General features: G+C 47.1%; 1 protein-coding gene across 1 annotated transcript; it reads left to right on the top strand.

Annotated features, from left to right (window-relative positions):
• Positions 1-1,929: 1,929 nt before the first annotated feature.
• LOC125515836 (putative serpin-Z12) lies at positions 1,930-19,724 on the top strand. The gene is made up of 2 exons (XM_048681336.1): positions 1,930-2,733; positions 18,781-19,724. The coding sequence occupies exons 1-2, from the start codon at positions 1,954-1,956 to the stop codon at positions 19,576-19,578; spliced, it is 1,578 nt and encodes a 525-aa protein (XP_048537293.1). The 5' UTR covers positions 1,930-1,953; the 3' UTR covers positions 19,579-19,724.
• The last annotated feature ends 5,023 nt before the right edge of the window (positions 19,725-24,747 follow it).

Genomic DNA, 24,747 nt, shown 5'->3' with positions numbered 1-24,747 from the left:
TAATGCTATGGTTGGGTTTTACCTTAATGATCTTTAGTAATTGCGGATGCTTGCTAGAGTTCCAATCATAAGTGCATATGATCCAAGTAGAGAAAGTATGTTAGCTTATGCCTCTCCCTCATATAAAATTGCAATAATGATTACCGGTCTAGTTATCGATTGCCTAGGGACAAATAACTTTCTCGTAACAAAAACCTCTTTACTAAAACTAACTTAGTTGTGTCCTTATCTAAACAGCCTCAACTTTTTATTTACGTGCTCTTTTTATCTTGCAAACCTATCCAACAACACCTACAAAGTACTTCTAGTTTCATACTTGTTCTAGGTAAAGTGAACGTTAAGCGTGCGTAGAGTTGTATCGGTGGTTGATAGAACTTGAGGGAATATTTGTTCTACTACCTTTAGCTCCTCGTTGGGTTCGACACTCTTACTTATCGAAAGAGGCTACAATTGATCCCCTATACTTATGGGTTATCAGCGACGACTACAAGCACTGGAGTGTGCCAAAATCGCGCCGCCGTCATCGTCCCTCCCTCATCGAAATCGGACAATATATTGTCACGGGAAGTATAGCTTGCATAAAACAAAACATTTAAACCTCTCAATATGAGACTTCTTTTTGACCTAGTTTTGAGGATATCAACATGAGAACCACAACGTCTATAACACCATACTAGTTTTATTAGATTCTTCATAATAACATTTTCATACTGTATATATGTATTTATATACAGGTTCAAACTTAAAGAAGTTTTTTTTTGCGAGAGGGATAAACTTAACGTCAAGTATTTTGGAATAGAGGGAGTACAGAAGTAGTACGGTTCTGATTTTGAAATTTCGTGTGTTCTCCTTTAGCATGGCCAGCTCTGCAAGTTTTGTATAGATCCACCACTTTTTGAAAGTTTTATTTTATAAATATAATTAAAAATGTCAGAATTCTCCTATTGGATGTTTGAAATTTTCATTGGAGTTGAAGATTCTTAATTTTCCTCGGGAGCACCTATTCATCAGGTCCAGAAAAGAACATTTGCATCAGTCGCTTTGTTTCCTGTCCATTTGAATGAAATCCAACAGTTCATGTCCCTTCTTTCTCCTCAAGTGTGCCATGTTCATATTCTTCCTGTGGCATGCGGCTATCGCCGCCCGTCCGTCCCCTCAACCTTCCCTCACAGTTGTGCTGGACGCTGCTCTGGCCATCCCTCTAAACCCAGCCAATCTGCAAGAACCCCGGCGACCCCTGCACCCCTCCCCTTAAGTTTCTTCCTCACCTCCACCTGGGACGCTGATGCTCGTTGTGTTGCCCCTGGCTTTAGTGAGGTCCTGGCTCGCCCTTAGAGTGGTCGACCCTCGCCATCGTCGCTCCTTACGTCATCCCCACCTTTGGCCTCGTGCAAAGTGAAAATTGACTGGCGTGGGAAAAACACTAGGCACATGCCCATTAGCAAAATGAATTTCTTTTCTAATGACGTGAACGATGGTGATGATACTAACAACTATCAAAGGTACCATCGTTTTTGTGAACCAAGAGGACGGTGGTATTCCCAGCCCATCAGAGTTTAAGTTCTAAACTTGACATTGACATTGGTGCTCGCATTTTTCTGTATTTATTTCAGACTTTTTAGTGATGTGCGTTCAGTGAAAGGAGACGTTTTCATCGACTATAAAGGTGTCTGTAGTGACTTCGTCAATCTCAAGATAGTTGTCGTCTCAGTCTCTCAAAAATGCTCATAGGGATAGGGTATGCGTGTGTGCGTTCATATGAGTGAATGTATGTGTGTATGTATGAGTGTTTGCATCTATATTGTGTCAACAAAAAAGAAAAGGTCCCTCACAAAAAAAAACCAAAAAAAAAGGTACCAAAGTTTGAAAAACTATCAAGGTACCATCGCATATCGCACACTCGTTCACTCGTACACAACGCTGCCCCCATTACCTACCTAGTAGCCACGGACGATGAGCTCCTGGCGCCCGACCGGCTCGCACGGCTCCCCACCTCGCCGTGGTCGACCCCACGATGAGCGCCCCGGAACCCTTCCCGCTCCGCCGCACTTCGCCGGTAGCCAGGCTCCCCAGATGTTCCCTGCGGCCGCCGTCGCGAGACATCTCGCCTCGTTCCAGACTGCTGCCACCTCCAACACGCGCCAACAACCAACCGATAACACCGAAGCCTGCCACCCTCCTCACCATCACCGCCCCGCCGACGCCGCCAGCAGGTTCACCGCGCCCTGGCCGCCCACGTTTGCTCCGCCGCGTCCTAGCTTCCCGTCCTGGGCCGCGGCCGTGCGCCCCACCGCGATGATCCCACGTGAGACCGGAAGAACCCATGGCGTCTACTCCGGCTGCACGGCAGGGGCGGGCGTCGGGAACACGGTGACTAATGCAGGCTGCCTGCGCATGGCAGCGAGCGTCGGGAGCACGGCGGCCGGCGGGGGGCGCAACTTCATCGTCTCGCCGCTGTCGCTCCACGCGGCGCTCGCGCTGGTGGCCGCTGGCGCCAAGGGCGAGACGCAGCGGGAGCTGCTGGATTTCCTGGTGGGGCCAGCTGGGTCGTCGCTCGCCGCGCTGCACGGCGACCCGGCGATCAGACTGGTGGGCATGCTCCGTGGTCTCGAGCAGACGTCCTTCGCGTGCGGCGTCTGGGTCGCCCGTGGGCGGGCACTCAGGCCGGAGTTCGTGGAGGTCGCCGGCGCTGTCTACGCCGCCGTCGCGGAATCCGTTGACTTCCGGTCAGAGGTAACTTGCTGTGTACGCCTACCGAACAGCTCAAAGCGGAGTATAATATTTTAATAAAAATATTAGTATTAAATTGATATCAAATGGGCCAAGCCTGTGTAGAAGAATCAAGTCAAAGCCCATCCATATATTAAGAAAGCAACAACTAAACTATTACACATATAGAGAAAGAAAAAGAAAAGACATTGCACCAAATGTCATAGCAAAGGATCCCTTAGATAACAAACATAAACATTAACCACCTTTCTTTGACCGCGAGAAAGCCCTCCAACAGTGATGTCCCAAGGAATGACTCGTAAGCGTCATTGCCGTTAGGTCCAACCACTAACGTTTAGATTAGATCATAGGTTCACCCTTCGGAGTAAGGAGTACATTGTGTAAAACATATACAACTAGTGATGCGCATCTATGCTTCTCGAAAAGTCTTTTTTGCACGAATCCCTAAGCATCACAATTACGTAACCATAATGGCAAGTCAGACTAATCAACCATCTCTAATATGAGTTGACCAGTTCAGCCCATATCCAAAGACTAACCCGCCCCGGGCCGATCACAATCCCCACACGACACGACGATCTGATTCAACTTCCTCGAATGCGATTGTGTGTTCCTACTGGTGCATGTCGTCGGGGATCTCGCATAGGACCCGGAGAGGAGCGTTGGTTGATGTTGATGGAGTCAAGGAGCATGTACTCGTCCTCCACATGATCATCCCCTTAGAGAGTTGGAATGTGTGAACACCATGAACTGCCAGTGCCTCCACGCCATCCTAGTCAGTGTTGTCTCCGACAGCCGTATGTGTCCATGAGTCCATCTACAGCAGTTTGTAGTTGTTGACGCGGTAGAGATCGAGGTAATCACTGGCTTTTAGAGCCTTGACTGCAGTGGCATGACTTCTCTAATAATCCCATAAGCCAAGCATTTGTTATACTTTTTTGGTGAAAAGCAAGTTTCTATTGTATGATTGCAACATACCTACAAAACTGCTTTTGTTCAAATTTTAGAACATGCACGTGTATTTCTTAAAGGAAATTAATTTGCCAAAAGGTCAATTTGAAATACTAAGTTTCTTATGATGATTAGCACTATTGTTTGAAATTTAAAAAAAATGCAGCAGAAAGCAGGTTTGTGTGTGCGGGGGGGGGGGGGGGGGGGGGGGGGGGGGGGGCAAGTGAGTGAGTGAGTGAGACAGTAATAGGAGTAGTGAAATTACAATTGTCTCTTTCAAAATTAGATCCATACTAGCACAATAGTGGCGGGCAAGCAAAAACGTCCACGAAAGTCCGCTGGTGATGGATATTTTCAAAATTTACGTAATTAACGGACGCAAATCACTGACACTCTACCATCATAGACATGCCTTTTTTATAGCCCGCCGGAGATAAGATGAAATCACAAGTGACAATTTTAAATCAAACTTCCTGTGATAACAATGGCTCATGAGGCTAAAGCTCCTAATGCCCACTAGCCTCTCTTAACCCCTGCAACCATTAAAAACCAAAGCATTCATGTGCCCTCTATTAAGGGTGAGTGGTGATGATAAACTACAACAAAAATCATTTTCGAAGGGGGGGGGGTTATAGGATATGGAAAGATCTTTGTGACATATGGCATTGGTAATACATAATGATATATGATAATATGTGGATTGAAACTTCTAAATATGGGTATCTAATTTCTTAGTAATTTTTTGTTTAAACTAGCAGTACAGTAATGCCATATTTCTCTATGAGATGAGACATATGATTTTACTGGTTTATTTTGATTACTTTACTAGTACCTTGTAGTGTTTTATGTGCGTTTAAAGTGTATATGTATTCTCATTGTTATATATGTGTAATTTTAGCTTGGAACATGAATACTTCTTGAAAGGATCAATATGGTTGACTAGAGGGGGGGTGAATAGGCAACTAACAATTTTTACCTTTTCTTTAACAATTTAAATTTTGCATCAAAGTAGGTTGTCTAGATATGCAACTAGGTGAGCAACCTATATGATGCAAAAAAGATAGGAACACAAGCAAGCAAGAGATATAACACAAATAAGCTTGCACAAGTAAAGGCACGAGATAACCAAGAGTGGAGCCGGTGGAGACGAGGATGTGTTACCGAAGTTCCTTCCCTTTGAGGGGAAGTACGTATCTGTTGGAGCGGTGTGGAGGCACAATGCTCCCCAAGAAGCCACTAGGGCCACCGTATTCTCCTCACGCCCTCACACAATGCGAGATGTCGTGATTCCACTATTGGTGCCCTTGGAGGCGGCGACCGAACCTTTATAAACAAGGTTGGGGCAATCTCCACAACTCAATTGGAGGCTCCCAAAGACACCACGAAGCTTCACCACAATGGACTATGTCTCCGCGGTGACCTCAACCGTCTAGGGTGCTCAAACACCCAAGAGTAACAAGATCCGCAAGGGATTAGTGGGGGGAATCGAATTTATCTTGGTGGAAGTGTAGATCGGGGCCTTCTCAACCACTCCCAAGCAAATCAACAAGTTTGATTGGCTAGGGAGTGAGATCAGGCGAAAATGGAGCTTAGAGCAACAATGGAGCTTAGGGTTGGAAGAGGTAGTCAACACGAGGAAGAAGACACCCCTTATATAACTAAGGAAGAAAATCCAACCGTTATCCACCTACCAGCCCGCGACCAGCGGTACTACCGTCCCAGGACAGCGGTACTACCGCTGGGCCACGCGGTACTACCGTGAGGAGCCGCGGTACTACCGCAGCAGCAACAGTAGCTAGGGTAGACCTTAAGCACATGGGCTGAGGACGGTACTTCCGCAGACGCGGTACTACCGCTCCCCCTTGCGGTACTACCGCAAGGCAGGGAACCCCAAGCCTGGGAAGAGCGAGGATAACAGAACATCCGTGCCTACTTCCGCTGGAAAACGGACGTAGCAGAAATCCGACACAGTACTACCGCAGAGGAGCGGTACTACCGCCTGGCAGCTGAGCCAGACCGCGCACGGTACTACCGCGCAAGGGATGCTGTACTACCGTGGTAGCGCGGATGTAAAAAATTACATGCGCCCCTACTACCACGAGGGAGCGGTACTTGGCCTGGGGGTCACGGCACTATGGCTCCAAAGGAGCGGTACTACCGTGGGCACCTGCGGTACTACCGCGCCACAGCACGGTACTACCGCTGGTGCCTACGGTACTACCGCTCACCAGGGAGCAGTACTACCGCAAGCCAACACAGCAGCTAGAACAAGGTGAAGAGATATAAACGGAGGATGCTCCAAGGTGTAGGGGAAAGGAGGGGACAAAGAAGAAACGTGTACGTGATGATTCCACCCAAACCTTTCCGACGCGGACCCCCTCTTAATAGTACGACTTTCCTACGACTCAAATCCACCAAAAAGAAACATAGAAAAACGCCGTCTTCAATAGTCTTTGAGGGACACCAAACCGTCTTGTGCATAGCAAAGAAACGTCTGGGAAACTCAAGACACACGATTAGTCCGCAAACACATTGTCATCAATCACCAAAACACCTTAGGGATAAAGATGTCCTTACAATCTCCCCCTTTTTGGTGGATTGATGACAATACGAGATTTGCACAAGGGAAATAATATTAAGCAAACGCAAACCCCTTCTCTCTAGAATATAGACGGGCTCCCCCTAGATGTGTGCCAACTAGATGGGTGCTTTGGACTGCATGACACACATACTAGTATCAAAGCTCCCCCTATATTATAAAGACAAGGCATATCTTGCAATAGTAAGGCTAACACTAGACAAGATAGCACAAACATAAGTTCACTAAGAGAGAATAGAGTGCATATGTCTTACACCATATGAAGGATAAGCCTCAAAGACACAAACCAAACAAAGGCAAACGAGGTCCAAACGACAAAGCAAACACACCGAACACGACACACAACTCGCAAACACGCAAATCCCTACACTCTCTCCCCCTTTGGCATCGAGACGCCAAAAAGGCAGAGAGGACACCTACACACAAGGGGTGGCTCAGGCAGAGAAATCATCCCACTGCTCCTCGTGCTCCTCGTCAGACTCGGCGGCGGGGACAGTCTCCTCGATGTCCTCCTTAGAGCTAGTCCACTTGAAACCTTGCTTCGCCATCCATGCAGCCTCTAGCGTGATGGCATCCTCAGAACCGCCAGAGACATCCTCTCCAAAGAGCCTCATGACCTTCTTGTCACGGCGGCGACTCTCCTTGGATGCCACGTGAGTCCTGTACTGCCCCTTCGCCTGCATGCAGAAGAGAGTCTTTATCTTGTCCTTCAACTTCTTGGCCCACGACGGCTTAGAGGAAGGCGGGGAAGACCTAGCAGCACGGTCCTCAACAACATCCTCTGCACCAGCCTCCTCCTCACCAACAGCCCTCCTAGCAGCAGACGCCTCAACACGAGTAGTAGTGTTGGCCCAGTTGGGCTTGACGCGGAGACTGATGGACTCATGCCAAATCCAGTCTGGAGCAAGGAACTCATCACCAGGGTAAATCTTCTCCCAAGTCGTGGAGATCAACAGAAACAGGTACGGTCCATAGATAGGTACCTTGCGGGTGTACATCGCAAACCGAAGCTCACACCACATGATGTGTGAGACATCAAGTGGCTGAGTCTGAGACAAACGTGCTTCCGTGCACAGGAGCATCATGTCCACCAGATAGGAATGAACCTTGTCCTTGTCGCCAATGCGAGGGAACAGAGTGTTGCGGAAGATGCGATGCATGATATCCAGAAAAGAGTTCAGCACCCAAGTCGACTTGCCACTGGGAAGCACCTTCTCAACATAGTACGGCTGAAGCAAGTTCTTGTTAGCAGACTCAAAGTTGGCATGGGGGCGAACACCAACGGGTGTGTGAAGCCCGTCATCAGGAACGTGGAGCAGACCCATGAACTCCTTCCAGATAGCAGACAACTGACGGCCATTGGTCATCCAGGTCATCCTCCGCTCATCCCCGGGGTGAAAGTAAACTGAGGCAAAGAACTGACAGATAATCTCAGGGTCATAGTCAAGGTGGAAGGAGATCACAGGCTCAATAGCGAACTGCTCCACCAAATCCAGAGCTTCTCCAAAATACTCCCGAAACTTGTCCTTCCTCATGTGATTCATGTCTATCCACTTGACATCCACGAAGGTATTCTGCTTGTTCTTGATCACATCCAGATAAATGAGAGCCTGCTGCTTGGTCCAAAACAACTCAGTGCCTCTAAGGATAGCACGAGGATTCACATAAGGGTTGATCTTCCGGCGTTCGACGTACTCATTGAGGGGAATCTCGTCCATGCCCTTAGCAGGTTCCTTTTGCTTGCTGGCGGTGGTCTTGACATTGCGCTTGGGAGCACTGGAGCCCTCTGGTGCTTCATCTTGAGGATTGCGCAGTCGCTTGGAGCCAGTGTCACGACTGGGATTGGAACGGCGAGAGCCACCACCTAAGACACAAGAGAAAGCACACACAAAGAGCGAGAAGAATCAATGCAAAGACCACGACAAAGCAAGGGAAACAAGTAGAAATTATACGGGATAAATGCCACAAGGAAATGAGACAACAACGGTAGTGCTGCCTGGTCATGCGGTACTAAAATTTTAGTACCGCTCCTAGTCGCGGTAGTACTGTGTCCTCATGCGGTACTACCGCGGCTTGGAGCGGTAGTAAGACCTTAGTGCCGCAGAATGTGCGGTAGTACCGCACCAAACGAGCGATAGTACCGGATGAGCGGTAGTGTCGCGTCACATGCACGGTAGTACCGCACCGCGTCAGATCCGAGCCTACTTTTGAATCTGAGAAGACGCGCGAAACCACGGCGGAACTACGGTTGATCACATCTACCATGAGACACTATATCAAGTAAAACATCTATGCAAGACTACTCTCCTACAACCTTCTCTTGCAAAGATTTGGCCTAAAATCTTAAGAACACAAGCATCTCCCCAAAAACCTAGAGACAAAAGAACCAACAAGAAAGAGAGGGATTTGGGGAAAAACCTTGGTCCATGGCAAGAGGAAGTGGTGGGGAACGATCCCACCGGTCGGAATCCAAAGAGAGCAGCCGGAGACGGAGATCCGGCGAGGGACTCCGGCCCCGTTCTTGAGTGAGTGAGAGAGACGAAGTGGGGGGAAACTGATGAATGGGTATGGGGAAGTTAGAACCCCCCGTTCCCGTTCTTATCCCCACGCGCCTCCGACAGTGCGATAGTACCGCGTATCATCGCGGTAGTACCGCTTGGGCGGAAGGACCACACCAAAGCGGTAGTACCGCACTGGGCCGGTAGTACCGTACACTCCACGCACGGTAGTACCGTGGCAGGCAGCGGTAGTACCGTGAGCTCAAGAAGAAGCACATTTCCAACACAAGAGAAAGAGAGGTCTTCGCACGGAAACTTCAAACGAACACCAAACCACCCAACAAGCTCAAACACGAGGAGGAGAAGGGGCAAAAATACAACAAGAGACGACCACGAGACACAACCTCTCCAAAGAGAGGGCGGTGCCCGGAGCCACCTATGTTTGAGTCAATTGGTATGGCACCGCGAAGAATTATCCTTGGGCCCATGACCAAAACTCGTCTTTGAAGCACAAGTACCATCAAACATGGCTAATGTGAAAGACTTGATCAATTTATGCATAATGGGGGGAGGGAGAGTTCATTGAGAGAACAACACTCCCCCTATGTCCATGCCTACATCTAAACAAGACAACAAGTTGAGTATGGTGGGGTGTGCAAGGGTTCAAGCAACATTGCTCGAATCAATGATATTTAGCTCATGTCTTAACTCGCGAAATCTTGCTTCATCCAACGGCTTCGTGAAAGTATTTTCACGGTTATCATGAGTGTTGACGTAGTTGAGCTCGATCTCCCCTCACCTAATGTGATCCCAGATGAAGTGATACCAAATCTCAATATGCTTCGTCTTGAAGTGTTGCACCGGGTTGAGAGAAATCTTGATGGCATTTTCATTGTCACACCAAAGAGGCACTTTGTCACAAATGACACCGTAATCCTTTAAAGTTTGCCTCATCCATAAGAGTTGTGCACAACAACTACCGGCCGCTACATACTCCGCTTCGGTGGACGAGAGAGACACACAACTTTGCTTTTTGGAAGACCAACTTACCAAAGAGCAACCAAGGAATTGGCACCCTCCGGAAGTGGACTTCCTATCCACTTTGTCTCCCGCCCAATCGGAATCCGAATACCCTACAAGCTTGAAGTTTGCTCCTCTTGGGTACCATAAGCCAAAGTTTGGGGTATGAGCCAAATATCGAAAGATTCGCTTGACCGCCACAAAGTGGCTTTCCTTAGGTGCGGCTTGAAACCATGCACAAATTCCCACACTCAACATGATATCCGGTCTAGATGCACAAAGGTAAAGCAAGGAGCCAATCATGGAGCGATATACCTTTTGATCCACCGCTTTACCACTGGGATCTATGTCAAGTTGGCACTTGGTGGGCATTGGAGTGGAAGTTGGCTTGACATCACTTAGCTTGAATCTCTTGAGCATGTCTTGAGTGTATTTGGCTTGGTTGATGAAGATTCCTTCTCTTCTTTGCTTCACTTCGAACCCTAGAAAGAACTTCAACTCTCCCATGGAAGACATCTCGAACTTTGAGGTCATGAGAGCGGAAAATTCCTCATTGAAAGCTTTGTTAGGGGAGCCAAAGATAATATCATCAACATATAATTGGCACACAAACAACTCTCCTTTGACCTTCTTAGTAAAAAGAGTGGGGTCGATTAGCCCAACTTCAAAACCACGGTCTTGTAACAACTCGGTAAGGTGGTCATACCAAGCACGTGGGGCTTGTTTAAGGCCATAGAGTGCCTTATCGAGTTGATACACATGATCGGGAAAGTAGAGATCCTTGAACCCGGGGGGTTGCTTGACATAAACCAATTCATTAATAGGACCATTAAGAAAAGCACTCTTCACATCCATTTGTTGTAACTTAAAGTTATGATGAGAAGCATATGAAATCAACATGCGAATGGATTCAAGACGAGCAACGGGAGCAAAGGTTTCAGCGTAGTCGATACCCTCGACTTGGGAGTAGCCTTGTGCTACCAAGCGAGCCTTGTTGCGAATGATAATACCATGCGCATCTTGCTTGTTCTTAAATATCCACTTGGTTCCAATGACATTGTGGTTCACCGTCGGCCCTGGCACCAATCTCCACACGTTGTTGCACTCGAAGTTGTTGATTTCTTCGTGCATGGATTGAGCCAATCCGGATCTTCAAGCGCCTCATAGACCTTTTGAGGCTCAACACAAGAGACAAACGCGTGATGTTCACAATAGTTTGCTAATTGTCTACGAGTGCTTACCCCCTTTCTTAAGCTTCCAAGCACATTTGTCATGAGATGATCCTTGGTGGAGAGCTTGGAAGCAACCTTGGCGGCACGACGCTCCAATTCCTCCTCGGTGGTGAGTTGAGGAGCGGTCACTTGATCATCTTGAGCGACGTCTTGAGCTTGTTCTTGATCTTGAACTCGCTCGGAGGAGAGAACTTGACCTTGGGCATCACTTGGTGTGTCAACACCGTCTTGAGCATAATCTTGCCCTTGGTCTTGTTCTTGAGGATGAGGGCCTTCACGTTGTTCTTCGGAAGCGTGTGGGCCTTGGGTTGGTGATGGCTCCACTTGAGTGGAGCATTGTCCTTCTCCTTCGGCCACAAGGGGTTCCTCAATGGGTAGGATGAAACCAACACCCATTCTTCTTATGGCTTGAGGAGGAATTTCATCACCTACATCACAAGTGCCACTGCTCCACTTGGGAGCCGTTATTCTCATCAAACTCCACATTACACGTCTCCTGAATAAGTCCCGTGGATTTGTTGAGGACGCGGTAAGCATGAGAGTTTGTAGCATAACCAACAAATATGCCCTCATAAGCTCTAGCCTCAAATTTAGATAACCGAACACCTTCTTGAGAATGAAACACTTACACCCGAACACCCGAAAGTACTTAAGGTTGGGCTTGTTACCGGTGAGTATATCATATGGAGTCTTGTTCAAGCCCTTGCGGAGGTAGAGCCGATTGGATGCATGACACGCGATGTTGATGGCTTCGGCCCAAAAGTTGTATGGAGACTTGAACTCCGCCATCATGGTCCTTGCCGCATCCATCAACGTCCGGTTCTTCCTCTCCGCAACACCGTTTTGTTGAGGGGTGTAAGGTGCGGAATATTGATGCTTGATCCCCTCATCACTAAGAAACTCATCCAAGGTGTAGTTCTTGAACTCGGTGCCGTTGTCACTTCTTATTGTCAAGATCTTTGCATTGTGTTGACGTTGTGCTTCATTTGCAAAGTCAATGACGGTTTGTTGGGTCTCGCTCTTCCTCTTGAAGAAATACACCCAAGTATATCTTGAGTAGTCATCGACAATCACCAAGCAATACTTCCTACCCCCAAGACTATCAAAGGATGGAGGCCCAAAGAGATCCAAGTGAAGGAGCTCCAAAGGCCTCTTTGATTAAATGATAGTCGTGGGAGGGTGAGCCTTCTCATGTAGCTTTGCTTCGATACAAGCACTGCAAGCACGATCTTTAGCAAAACTAACATTCGTTAGTCCACGGACATGATCCCCCTTGAGAAGACTTTGCAAAGATCTCATATTGACATGGGCTAAACGGCGATGCCAAAGCCATCCCACATCAACTTTAGCCATTAGGCATGTCGCTGTCTTAGTGGGTCGCTCTGAAAAGTTAATCACATATAGACCGTTCTTGACATGCCCAACAAAGGCTACTTTAAGAGTCTTGCTCCACAATAGGGCCACGGAATCAATATCAAAAAAAGTGGCAAAGCCCATGAGTGCTAGTTGACGAACGAAAAGTAAATTGTATGCAAGGGACTCAACAAGCATGACCTTCTCGATCGTAAGATCATGAGAAATGACAACTTTGCCGAGTCCCAATACCTTAGAAGACGAGGCATCACCCCACTCAAAATTGGTGGGCATGGATGGAATCTTTTGCACGTCCACCACCAAGTCCTTGCTTCCGGTCATATGCTTAGTAGCTCCACGATCGAGCAACCATGACCCCCCACCGGAAGCAAACACCTACAAGAGATCAATGCTTGGTTTTAGGTACCCATTTTGTAATGGGTCCTTTGATGTTAGTAACAAGGGTCTTAGGAACCCAAATATACCATTCAATGTACTCATAAGGAGAACCAACAAATTTGGCATAAACATGCCCATCACTAGCGCGGCACAACACGTAAGAAGGGTTAAAGTCCCCGACTTTGTTGAGAAGGGGAGCGTTTCCCTTCTTGGCACCAATACCCCTCATGGAGTTTTTCTCCTTCTCCTTAGTAGCACCCTCACCCTCCTTCACAAAGGTTTGCATGAGAGGAGGAGGTCGTTTGGCCTTTTCATTCTTCTTCTTGTTCTTGGACTTGGGCATGTACCCAATCCCTTCCTTGGCCACAACTCCCTTTTGGTTGGTCAAGAGGTTGTTGAGGTTCTTCTCGCCTTGTATGCAAGACGCAAGACCTTTCTCAAGTTGCACCTTTAGCTTAGCGTTCTCCTCAACAAGATGCACATGCTCACAACACGGGTTAGTAGCATTTGCATTATCAATTAACATCATACAAGGAAAAGTGGCTTTTTCCTTGGTTAGCTTTACTTGAAGTTGATCATGAGACTCTTTGAGGCTAGCATGAGCACCCTCCAAGACCTTGTGAGCCTTCTCAAGTAGATCAAACTCCTCTTTGAGTCTAGCAAGATCAACCTCAAGTTCGGCCTTCTCGGAGTTTAGGACACGAGAAACAATGAGAACATGATCAAAATCTTTCTTTAACTTAGCATGATCAACGTTGTGTGACTCCTCAAGAGCCAAATGAAGACCACGCTCTTCCTCAAGAGCATTGGAAAGATCTGAGATCTCATCGTCATAGTCACGAATATGTCCTTCCATCTTAGAGATGGTATCTTCGTGAGCCTCGATCATGTCATTGGCTTCACCAAGTTGTTCCAAGAGAGCAAAAAAGTGCTTCTTGGATTTACCCTTGAGTTTGCCCATAAAGGCCTCAAACTCATTCACCTCCACATTAGCTCCCTCATGTTCATCAATGCTATCCGTCGAAGAAGGATGATTAATGATGGTAGTTTTGATGTTGGGGGTTACCTTGTTGGTGGATTTAGCCATGAGGCACTTGGCGGTGATGCTCTCATTGGGTGAGTCGAAGAGAGACACCCGTGGAGTCGTTGCAATGGCAACTGAGGCCATGGCAACCGACTCACCATCTTCTTCATCATCATCATCCTCATTATACTCTTCTTGTACCACCAATGCCTTGGGAGGAGTCTTCTTGGTGAAAGTGCTCTTGTTGGGGAACGACTTGGCCTTGTCCTTTCGGATGAGCTTGCCACCATTGTATTCCCTCTTCTCATACGGGCACTCCGCAACAAAATTCACATTGCCACAATTGTAGCAAGTCCTTGCAGGTTGCTTGCTCTTCGTGCCACTTGAGTTGTTTTTGTTAAAGTTTGGCCTTGAGTTTTTCTTGCTCCAAAATTTCCTTGAAGCAAGTGCCATGTGTTCATGATATGCATACTTTGTATCTTCGGGGTTGCTTTCCTCTTCTTCCTCTTCTTCTTCTTCAACGCAAACCTTGGCCTTCAATGCAAGGTTGGGCTTCTTTGCCCTTTGAGAACGAAGCACCGCATTGTCGGCGGTCTTGTACAAGATGTTCATGGCCACAAACTCATCCAACACTTCGCTTGAGGTCAAAGTGTGGAAGTCCGGCCTTTGACGAATGACGGAGGACATGGCCTTGTGGTAAGGCATCATTGCCTTGAGGAATTTGCGCTTGATCCAATTGTCATCCGTGTCCTTGCTCCCGTAATCTCGGAGTGAGACCGCGAGTTTGGTTACTCCCCGATAAAGCTCACGAGGTTCTTCATCTTATTTCATTGCAAACTCATCGGCTTCATCTTGTACCACTTCATAGTTGGAGCGTTGAATGCTTGCGCTTCCCCGGTAGAGTGAGACAACACAAAGCCATGCATCTTTGGCCAAGGCAAAGGGCCGAAGATGAGGTAGATCTTCGGGTGGAATTGCATCTTGAATGATGAAGAGAGCATTCTCATTGAATTGATTATCCGCGGCTTCTCGGGGAGTGAAGTTGCTTGGATCATGTGGATGGAAACCTTCTTCAATGATTCTCCAAAGATTAGTGTTCACATGATTTAAATGACGCTTAAAGCGGTAAACCCAAGAATCAAAGTCCTCATATTTCACAATCTTAGGGGGAGGACCGGCATGATTCAAATGAGTGGAAGGAACCGGTCCACCATAAACAAGTGGTGGTTCCACATGCGCAAAGATGCCGGTGCCATTTTTACCACTAGAAGAAGGATCCTTTTCACTACTAGCTTCCCCCTTGTCGGAGATAGCATCGTCACCTTGTCGGTGGGATCACCCACTTTCAACGGTGCGGTGGATAGTTTAAGCCCTTCAAGGAATTTAGTAAACATGCTTTCAACCTCGGTCGTCATGGAGGTTTTCAATGTCTCCAAGGCCACATTGAACTCCTCATGAGAGACCGAGGTTCCCCCATCGCCCGTAGACGAGATCGGATTAACACCGGAGTGTTCCTCCACACCGTCTACGGTATCAACCATACTCTTCGGACGGTAAAGTCCTTAATAAAGAAACGAGGCTCTGATACCAATTGGAAGGATCGATATGGTTGACTAAAGGGGGGAGGGTGAATAGGCAACTAACAATTTTTAGCTTTTCTTTAACAATTTAAACTTTGCATCAAAGTAGGTTGTCTAGATATGCAACTAGGTGAGCAACCTATATGATGCAACAAAGATAGGAACACAAGCAAGCAAGAGATATAACACAAATAAGCTTGCACAAGTAAAGGCACGAGATAACCAAGAGTGGAGCCGGTGGAGACGAGGATGTGTTACCGAAGTTCCTTCCCTTTGAGGGGAAGTATGTATCCGTTGGAGCGGTGTGGAGGCACAATGCTCCCCAAGAAGCCACTAGGGCCACCGTATTCTCCTCACGCCCTCACACAATGCGAGATGCCGTGATTCCACTATTGGTGCCCTTGGAGGCGGCGACCGAACCTTTACAAACAAGGTTGGGGCAATCTCCACAACTCAATTAGAGGCTCCCAACGACACCACGAAGCTTCACCACAACGGAAGGCTTCGCGGTGACCTCAACCGTCTAGGGTGCTCAAACACCCAAGAGTAACAAGATCCGCAAGGGATTAGTGGGGGGAATCGAATTTATCTTGGTGGAAGTGTAGATCAGGGCCTTCTCAACCACTCCCAAGCAAATCAACAAGTTTGATTGGCTAGGGAGTGAGATCGGGCGAAAATGGAGCTTAGAGCAACAATGGAGCTTAGGGTTGGAAGAGGTAGTCAACACGAGGAAGAAGGCACCCCTTATATAGCTAAGGAAGAAAATCCAACCATTATCCACCTACCAGCCCGCGACCAGTGGTACTACCGTCCCAGGACAGCGGCACTACCGCTGGGCCACGCGGTACTACCGTGAGGAGCCGCGGTACTACCACAGTAGCAGTAGCAAGGGCAGACCTTAAGCACATGGGCTGAGGACAGTACTTCTGCAGACGCGGTACTACCGCTCCCCCTTGCGGTACTACCGCAAGGCAGGGAACCCCAAGCCTGGGAAGAGCGAGGATAACAGAACATCTGTGCCTACTTCCACCGGAAAACAGACGTAGCAGAAATCCGACACAGTACTACCGCAGAGGGGAGGTACTACCGCCTGGCAGCTGAGCCAGACCGCGCACGGTACTACCGCGCAAGGGATGCGGTACTACCGTGGTAGCACGGATGTAAAAAATTACATCCGCCCCTACTACCGCGAGGGAGCGGTACTTGGCCTGGGGGTCACAGCACTATGGCTCCAGAGGAGCGGTACTACCATGGGCACCTGCGGTACTACCACGCCACAGCACGGTACTACCGCTGGTGCCTACGGTACTACCACTCACCAGGGAGCAGTACTACCGCAAGCCAATACAGCAGCCAGAACAAGGTGAAGAGATATAAACGGAGGATGCTCCAAGGTACAGGGGAAAGGAGGGGACAAGGAAGAAACGTGTACGTGATGATTCCACCCGAACCTTTCCGACGCAGACCCCCTCTTAATAGTACGGCTTTCCTACGACTCAAATCCACCAAAAAGAAACGTAGAAAAACACCGTCTTCAATAGTCTTCAAGGGACACCAAACCGTCTTGTGCCTAGCGAAGAAACGTCTGGGAAACTCAAGACACACGATTAGTCCGCAAACGCATTGTCATCAATCACCAAAACACCTTAGGGATAAATATGTCATTACACTTCTGATCTATGCATGTGGTGTATGTCCATTTCATGTCTATATTCCTGATATATGAAGTTGGTGTATATCTGCTTTTTTATTCTGGCCCAATCCATTACCATACCATGACTGAATTCATATAATCCAATATTTGAATCTGCAACCATCTCGCTTTGCAACGAAAAATATACTTGAAAACTGGATTACTTTTTATCATTATCCGACCGAACCCTCTCCAGTTTCATTCATATCTCTATTCCCTCCCCCTATCTCACATAATTTCACCCTAAACCCTTCCCTCTCCATCTCTTTCCCATCTCGCCACCTCCCTCACCCCCTCATCTTTCTTTGACCCCTGCTTCCCCCTCTCCCCCCCTCATCTTTGTTTGACCCCTGCTTCCCTCTCTCCCACCCAGTCGATGCATCCTCTTCCACGTCTCTCTATTGTCCAGGTGACAGTGGTGCACGAATCCTAGCAGGATACATTAGCGTCGGGGAAGGAGGCGATCTCCCCGTCCTTGACGTTGTGGCAGCTTCCTTGGTCATCCTCCACGCGACAGTGATGGTTCCCCCAACCATCCTATATGCCGGGTCGGCGGATTTGCACCAATGTCGATGTGGACTCCTCGAGTCGTAGGGGATTTGCAATACAAGTAAAACTAGGGGCAAAGTAGTCTTTTACTTATAAAAGGATGTTTTTTAAGGGCACTTAACAAAGATATTTGGAGGGAATTTAAATGACAACAATTTATGCTGTGAAAAAGTTCATCATAAGTACAAATCATTTCAAATATAATAAAAATTACATCGAGGTCACTAGACCGTTGAGCGACCACTACCGTCGTCAGAACAAGCCGCCAACGCGCCGTTGTTGCCGCTTCCTTACTGGAGCCGGCTTAACCTTATCGTTGACAACCGAAAAGTCTTCATGCACGTGACCCTACGCTCTAAGGACCAGTGCCCTGCAGCTGCAGCCATGTCCAACCACTTTCCAAATATATTCACACTACCAGTCGTAGGTGAAGGTTAAAGGGTATAAACACCCCCCCCCACACACACACACACCTCCCACACACACACACTTTCTGCGTGTCAAGACTCTTCGCACACCTGAGCATATTTTGTTGGAGTTTGCGTTCTCCTTGGTGGAGCTGGGCATTCAGTTTCCTTGTGAGATGTATTTTGTACCTTTGGCCCGGTGCCCGTCTGCATGTAACGTACTTTATTTCGGTCTTGTGTGGGTATGTTGTTATCGAACCTTATGTTGGACGCTGTCTTTGGTGGGCTTATTAATTTAAAGTCAGACGCATCTCGCGTCTTGGTTCTAAAAAAGAAGAAAAACATCACCCCCCACATTAGACATGCAAAAGGAAATCATGTTATCATGACATCGATTTGGGATTTTCGTTATATCATTCAATGGAGCTATCTAATTTCCCACTGAGTTTTCAATAAATTCTTTGCGAGTTTCATTGAAGAAATCATCAAAACTTGAACTCTAATGGCACTGTGTAATCAAAGAATTCGGTTTCTTTTTGGATGTTATATAAATTCTGTCAAACAATTGATGTGTTGATTGAGCATATTTTTATATTTTCCTTGTACCTCAACTATAACCTTTTCTCAGTTATGTTAACCCGATGTGCTTTTGCAAGTGTGCTAAAACTTTTGCGTAGAACGCATGCCCATTAATCAAAGAACCCGTGCTGACTGCTGACTAACGTTTTTGAACACTCTCTTGCAGCCGGAAAAGGCGAGGCAGCAGGTGAACACCTTCGTGAAACACGAAACCAAAGAGCTCATCGACGAGGTCCTCCCCGCCGGCTCCGTCGACTCATCCACGGTGGTCGTTCTCGCCAACGCGCTCTACTTCAAAGGGACGTGGGCTCAGCCGTTCGACCCGTCGGCGACCTTCGCCGCGCCGTTCCATCTCGCCGACGGCACCACCGTGCGCGCACCGTTCATGACGACGAGCCTGTTTCAGCAGCACGTCGCCGCCTTTCCCGGCTTCAAGGCCCTCAAGCTTCCCTACAAGAACGGCGGCGGCTTCCACCACGTCCACCAAGCCGCGTCATTCTACATGCTCCTCCTCGTCCCGGATCATAGCGCCGCCCTCGGGCTCGCCGGACTCTACGGCAAGGCCGTCTCGACGCCGGACTTTATCAGGAGGCACACGCCGGCGGACCAGGTTCCGGTCGGGCGGTTCATGGTCCCGAAGTTCAGGTTCGAGTTCAAGTTCGAGGCGTCGCGGGAGATGCAGGAGCTCGGGGTGGCCAGGGCTTTCGGAGGCGGCGACTTCTCCGGCATGGTGACAGGCGGAAATGGGCTGCGCATCTCCGGGGTGTATCACAATGCCACCGTCGAGGTGGACGAGCTGGGCACCGTGGCCGCGGCCGCCACCGCCGTGTGCTTGTCGCAGTGCGCAAGCGCGCGGCCTCCCGTGGATTTCGTGGCGGACCGGCCGTTCCTGTTCGCCATCGTCGAGGAGAGGACCGGCGTGGCTCTCTTTCTTGGGCACGTGGTGAATCCTCTGGACGGGTGAATCGTGTGGAATCCTTTCGGGCGGCTTGATACGTCCTGGCTTTTTCATTGTACCTTGATGATTGAGATAATATCACTAGTAGTCATATAACTTGCACTGGATGTTTAGTTTGGTGCTAAAACTTATAAAATATGGATTTGCGGTCACCTAACTTGTTGATTGGTGCAAATACGGTGCATTCTACTGTATCCAGGTGTAGACCCTACCTACATGGCATGCCAGCGGCCCACATGTCAGTGTGTAGGGGGTAAATATTTCCAGATAACTCCCTATATTTTTTTGGTTACGCAAAAAAAGTCGAACAGTGTTATAAGAGAAAGGAAATAAACATCATTTGGAGCAGCAGGTTTCGAAACTACATATCTTCAGAAGGCGAACACACCAGGTAAACCAGCAGACCAAGCGCAGTTTGATGTTGCAGGAGAATAACTAGTTTCTATTAACTTCTCCCAGCGCACCTGGGCCTGCCAGCTCAAATGGGCTATGATCAGTAGAGCCCATTTTCCACCTTTTTTTTAGAAAATTGTATGTAAATTATGATCTCAGTAATGATAGTATATTGCTGGACTAAAAAAATGTTTCTATAATTTAAATTAATCCAAATATTTGTAAAATTACAATTCAAAAATATGATGCAAAACTTTAATGCTCATAGATGAGTGCATTTTTAACATAAAAATAAGGGAGCCACTAGGTCTCGAACCCACGAGGCCGCAACCAAAAACACTCTATTGTCTATACATACAAAAGATGATTTGTAAATCAAAACTTTTAATATAAGCTTGAGTTTAGTAAAACATAAGTAATAAAGTTACGTTCAAATATCTGTGTGTTAAAAATATTATACATACCAAAAATAAAATATTTAAATATAAACCCATGTATTATATTAGACATGACTGAATATTCATATCAACAATTTAAATGTTAAATTATGGACATGGAAATTGAACTATACAAATGTTCATATAATTATTGAAAGATTTGTAAAACTAAAATAATAATTTGGAATTTTAATTTTACAAACATTTGTATTATTTGAAATTATACACAAATTTTCGTTATACATAAATATTTTTTAATATATAATATTTGCAAAATAATACATGAACAGTTTGAGAGTAAGTTATTTTGTTTGTATAATAATATTTATAACACAAATATTTAAAAATTATTTTTCTGACCGAGATCATAATTTACATTTTTTTGAGACAAATATCATAATTTACGTACTATCTACAAATTTCTACCAAAATCAAAGATGCAAAATGGGGTACACAGATCATAGGCCATTTGAGCTAACAGGCCCACGTATTTTAAGATGAGGATATAAAACGTAGTTATCCTTATTATGCATCTTGTGTCACCGGCTGCGCTGGTTGACCACGTGTGCCTACCTTCTCTTCTGAATGTCGCGAGTTTGAATACCGGTCCCTCTATATGACGACTTATCATTTTTTGCTTACATTATTCAATGACAGGTGGGCCTCACCTGTGCTTTTTTGCGCAATTAAAAAATTCAGGGAGTTATCTAGAAAAAGTTATTCCAAGCCTCTATGGTAGAACACACCGTATTTGCACCACGCAATAAGTTAGGTGAACACAAATCCGTATTTTACAAGTTTTAGCACCAACAACATGCAACGCAAGTTCTATGACTTTCGGTGATATTATCTCTTGATGATTTGTCGTGTGTTATGTCAGCTGGAAGGTGAACCCGGAGCCCACATGGAAGTTTCACTGGGGAGTAAATGAATAAAGTGTGAGAAATGTTCAAATTATTCCTGTTTGGGTGGAAAGAAATTGATATCTGTTCGTCAATAATTGTTTCATGTTTCGTGAAATGGCGGTTCCAAATTTAGATTTCAGTTTACTTTTTTTGTGTCAATTGTGTTGAGTACTATCAAATAAGTTGTTTGTCAATAACCAAAGAAGATGGACTTTTTATCTATGATTGTCGTGAATATCTTGACTCTCAATAGTTACACCATGTGAATCACTATAAAAATGTGAAGAAAGTCATTCTGAATTTAGTTAACTAATTGAATTTTCCTTTCCATCTTTGGGCTCGAGAATTTCAAGGGATAATTGCAAAGTTGTGTGTATGAGATTAGAATAACTTCAAATAACCGGCCTCTTTTTTTGCCACTTATACTACGCGCTTTGCCGCGCCGTCCTTAGACATGAGTTAAGCCTTTCTATTTATTTGACATGATATTATGGTTGATGGCTTTGTTGTGTGTTTCACATGAGTTAAGCTGACTTTTAATTGCACTGACGATTTCCCCTTTTCGTTGGCTTCGCCCTTGCTCGATAGAGACAATATCTATCTACAAGGTGAACTAAATTGTTTTATGGGTGGTTGTGGTATTTTTATGTACAAGAAAACAATCAATATATGCGTGTCACGTTCGCCTGGGAGTGGACCCAAGCAAATAACGCAAGAGCGAACAACTCTCTTATAGGTGGGTCCGACAGCTCCCCAAAGCCCTAATGGACCAGGAACCAACATTCCTAGAGAGTTTAGAACCTTAAAAGATATGACTAGAAGAAGTAAAAAAATCAGCAACAATATATGCAAAAATATAATGTTTGAATTCGCCATTCAACATTCGGCAAAACTTCTGAACAAATAAAGAAATTGGACCAGCACTGCTCATCAACAAACATGCAAGCCAGCTAGGAAAAGGTTTAAGCCCTAGACCATGCAAACTAATAAAACTTACCAAAATAATCCAAATTTATACAAACCAAACTCTCCGACCGAAACCAACAAAAACCATTTTAAAATTTGGGTCAAACTCATTTGCTCCAACAGAATCAGGCCATCAATTTGAAGTAGACATCAACACGTGAATCAAGCCATCAATTTGAAGTAGACATCAACACATGAGCAAGCAGCAAAGAGCTCTTGACATCAATTAGTCCCTTGCAACAAGCAGTTGTTGACATAGATTAGAGAAACTCCAACTATGTCGACCTAAATTGTTCATGTGTGTCTGTTTGCATCCAAACGGATGAAAATACGTACCCTATGCGATGAACCAAACCCAAAAGCTGCCCGCTCACTGCTCGTCTGGACGCGTTTGCGGCCCAAATTTATGTCAGGTTTGTGTCCATGCTGACATGAGACGGACGCACCGCGTGTCCGCTCGATGTCCGCCTCGGACTCGCGCGTCGACAACACAACTACTCCATGCGGTCGTAGTTATTGCATCCACCTAACCTCAGCCCACATGGCAGCGTCTAGAAGCGCTCGGCGTGCTCGTCCTTCTTAATGCAAGTGTGTGTGTGTGGGGGGGGGGGTCATCCACATTTGGCCACGCTCGCTCCCCTCACCGCTGACAACGCAAGCGCTAGCCATGGTTATCTTCAGCAAGAGCAATGGCAAACTCGACGTCGGCGCCAGCTCGTCCCGCACGCCGCCTCCACCTGCGTCACGGCCACTGCCGCCGCCCTCGTCAGCCTACGCGATGAATCCCCATGTGGCTAGTGGTCGCCGGCCATAGGACTGTTATACATCTAGGTGCACGAAGCACGTTGGCACTGGCATTGCCGCCAACCGCTGTCGTGGCCAGATGTCGACTTCTTGCACGGCTAGCACCTTGACCCTCACCGCATCCCGATGTCAGAGGTGGCGCGGTCGGCGCAGGCGCACACGGAGAAGGTGCGCAAGAGCCGCGCCCTCCTGACGCCAGAGCATTGGCGCAACCCTGCGTACGCTCAAGACTCTCCCAACTGGGAGGTCTGGTTCGCCACGGAGCATGATGTGACCCGCCGCGGCGGCATGTAACTTAACCTTGGGTTCGTGTCGCTGTCCCCGGAGGTAGCGTCGGAGGAGGAGGCAACCCACCAGCCCACATTGGAGGTGGCGCTCCAGCGCGCCCTGGAGGAGAGCCAGCGCGAAGAGGACACACGCTGTCGGTGGTGAGGGACCACGCCTACGCCCCGCCGCTGCCCGAGCTCAAGGCCGAGCCTGAGCACACATGGGCGCTCACGCTCACGCCCGCGCCGCTCACGGAGCCGAAGTCGGACATGTACGCGTGGACCGGCATCCTTCGCGAGTGGGTGAGCACGCCGTCCATCGCCCTGGGCGCCACGAGGAAGCAAGAGGAGGCCTAATTAGCGCACTGGGGACAACTCCACATGTCTAAGGAGCGTGTTGACAGCGAGCGTCAGATGCAAGCCGAGCTTGAGGAGGAGGAGCGATGTGCCTGCTTGGCACGGGAGGTGGAGGAAGAGCACCAGGTGCAGGAGAAGGTGGACTGTGCGCCGCGTAGCAATGTCGCCAGTGGGGCAGATGCTGTAGGAGTCGGCGCGGGTGGCGTAGGAGACCGCATTCCCATGGGCTGGGCCGCTGCCAGCCTTTGTCAACCTCACCGGCAATGACAGCAACGATGGCGACGCCTAGGGCAGCATGCTAAGTTGTTGGGAGGCGCGTTTATTTAGTTTTTTTTATGTTTTATTAATGTTAAAGTGAACTTTTGTCGGCGGTTGACCGGTCATTTAATGTTTACTTATATTTAATTCAAATGCATGTTTTCAAAATTGTTTTTGTAAGTGGACGCGGAAAAAATGCGTCAGGCACCGTTGGACGATGCAGTCGACCAAACGAAAAAGCAAATAATCGAGTCAAGAAAATCACTTTTACTTTCGTTTCTACTAAATACGTTGTCACGTAGTAATCATTGATTTGAAAGCCAGTTTTGATGGGGTCCACCATTTAATCAAAGTTCACCATTTGACCAAAATCCACGATGAACCAGAGGGCTTCATTTCGTGGGAGCTTAATAATTATAGAGATATTCTGATCAGGCTGAATGGCAAAGATGATTACCCAACAAGTAAGAAGAGTTTTTGTTTCCTCCCATCAAGATAGAGGTAGGCAAAATAGGGATTTTCCTTGTTTGTGGATCACTCGATAAACATGGATAGAAAATCATGTACGAAAATTCATGGCAACGTACATGCGAACCCACCTAAGAGCAAGGCTAATAAGAAAGCCTGCTAGTGGTTACTGCCATGTCACTTATAGCCTTTATAAAAATACACTCTTTTAAAAGCATGGTTAATAATAGAGCCAACAATCAGCTACAAGAAGTTGTCATGTCATCTACAGCTAACTTAATAGCGAGCGTGTACTACTATTTTATAAATAGTTGGTCAACC

Source organism: Triticum urartu, chromosome 6, assembly GCF_003073215.2.
Source record: "Triticum urartu cultivar G1812 chromosome 6, Tu2.1, whole genome shotgun sequence".
Taxonomy (NCBI): Eukaryota; Viridiplantae; Streptophyta; class Magnoliopsida; order Poales; family Poaceae; genus Triticum; species Triticum urartu.
This window is presented reverse-complemented; position numbering and strand designations above follow the sequence as displayed.

Bases quoted from the DNA above. Each gene is read 5' to 3' on its own strand.
- LOC125515836 (XM_048681336.1), top strand. From the start codon at position 1,954: ATGAGCTCCTGGCGCCCGACCGGCTCGCACGGCTCCCCACCTCGCCGT. The intron at 2,734-18,780 runs GTAACTTGCTGT...ACTCTCTTGCAG, and splicing joins CCGTTGACTTCCGGTCAGAG to CCGGAAAAGGCGAGGCAGCA.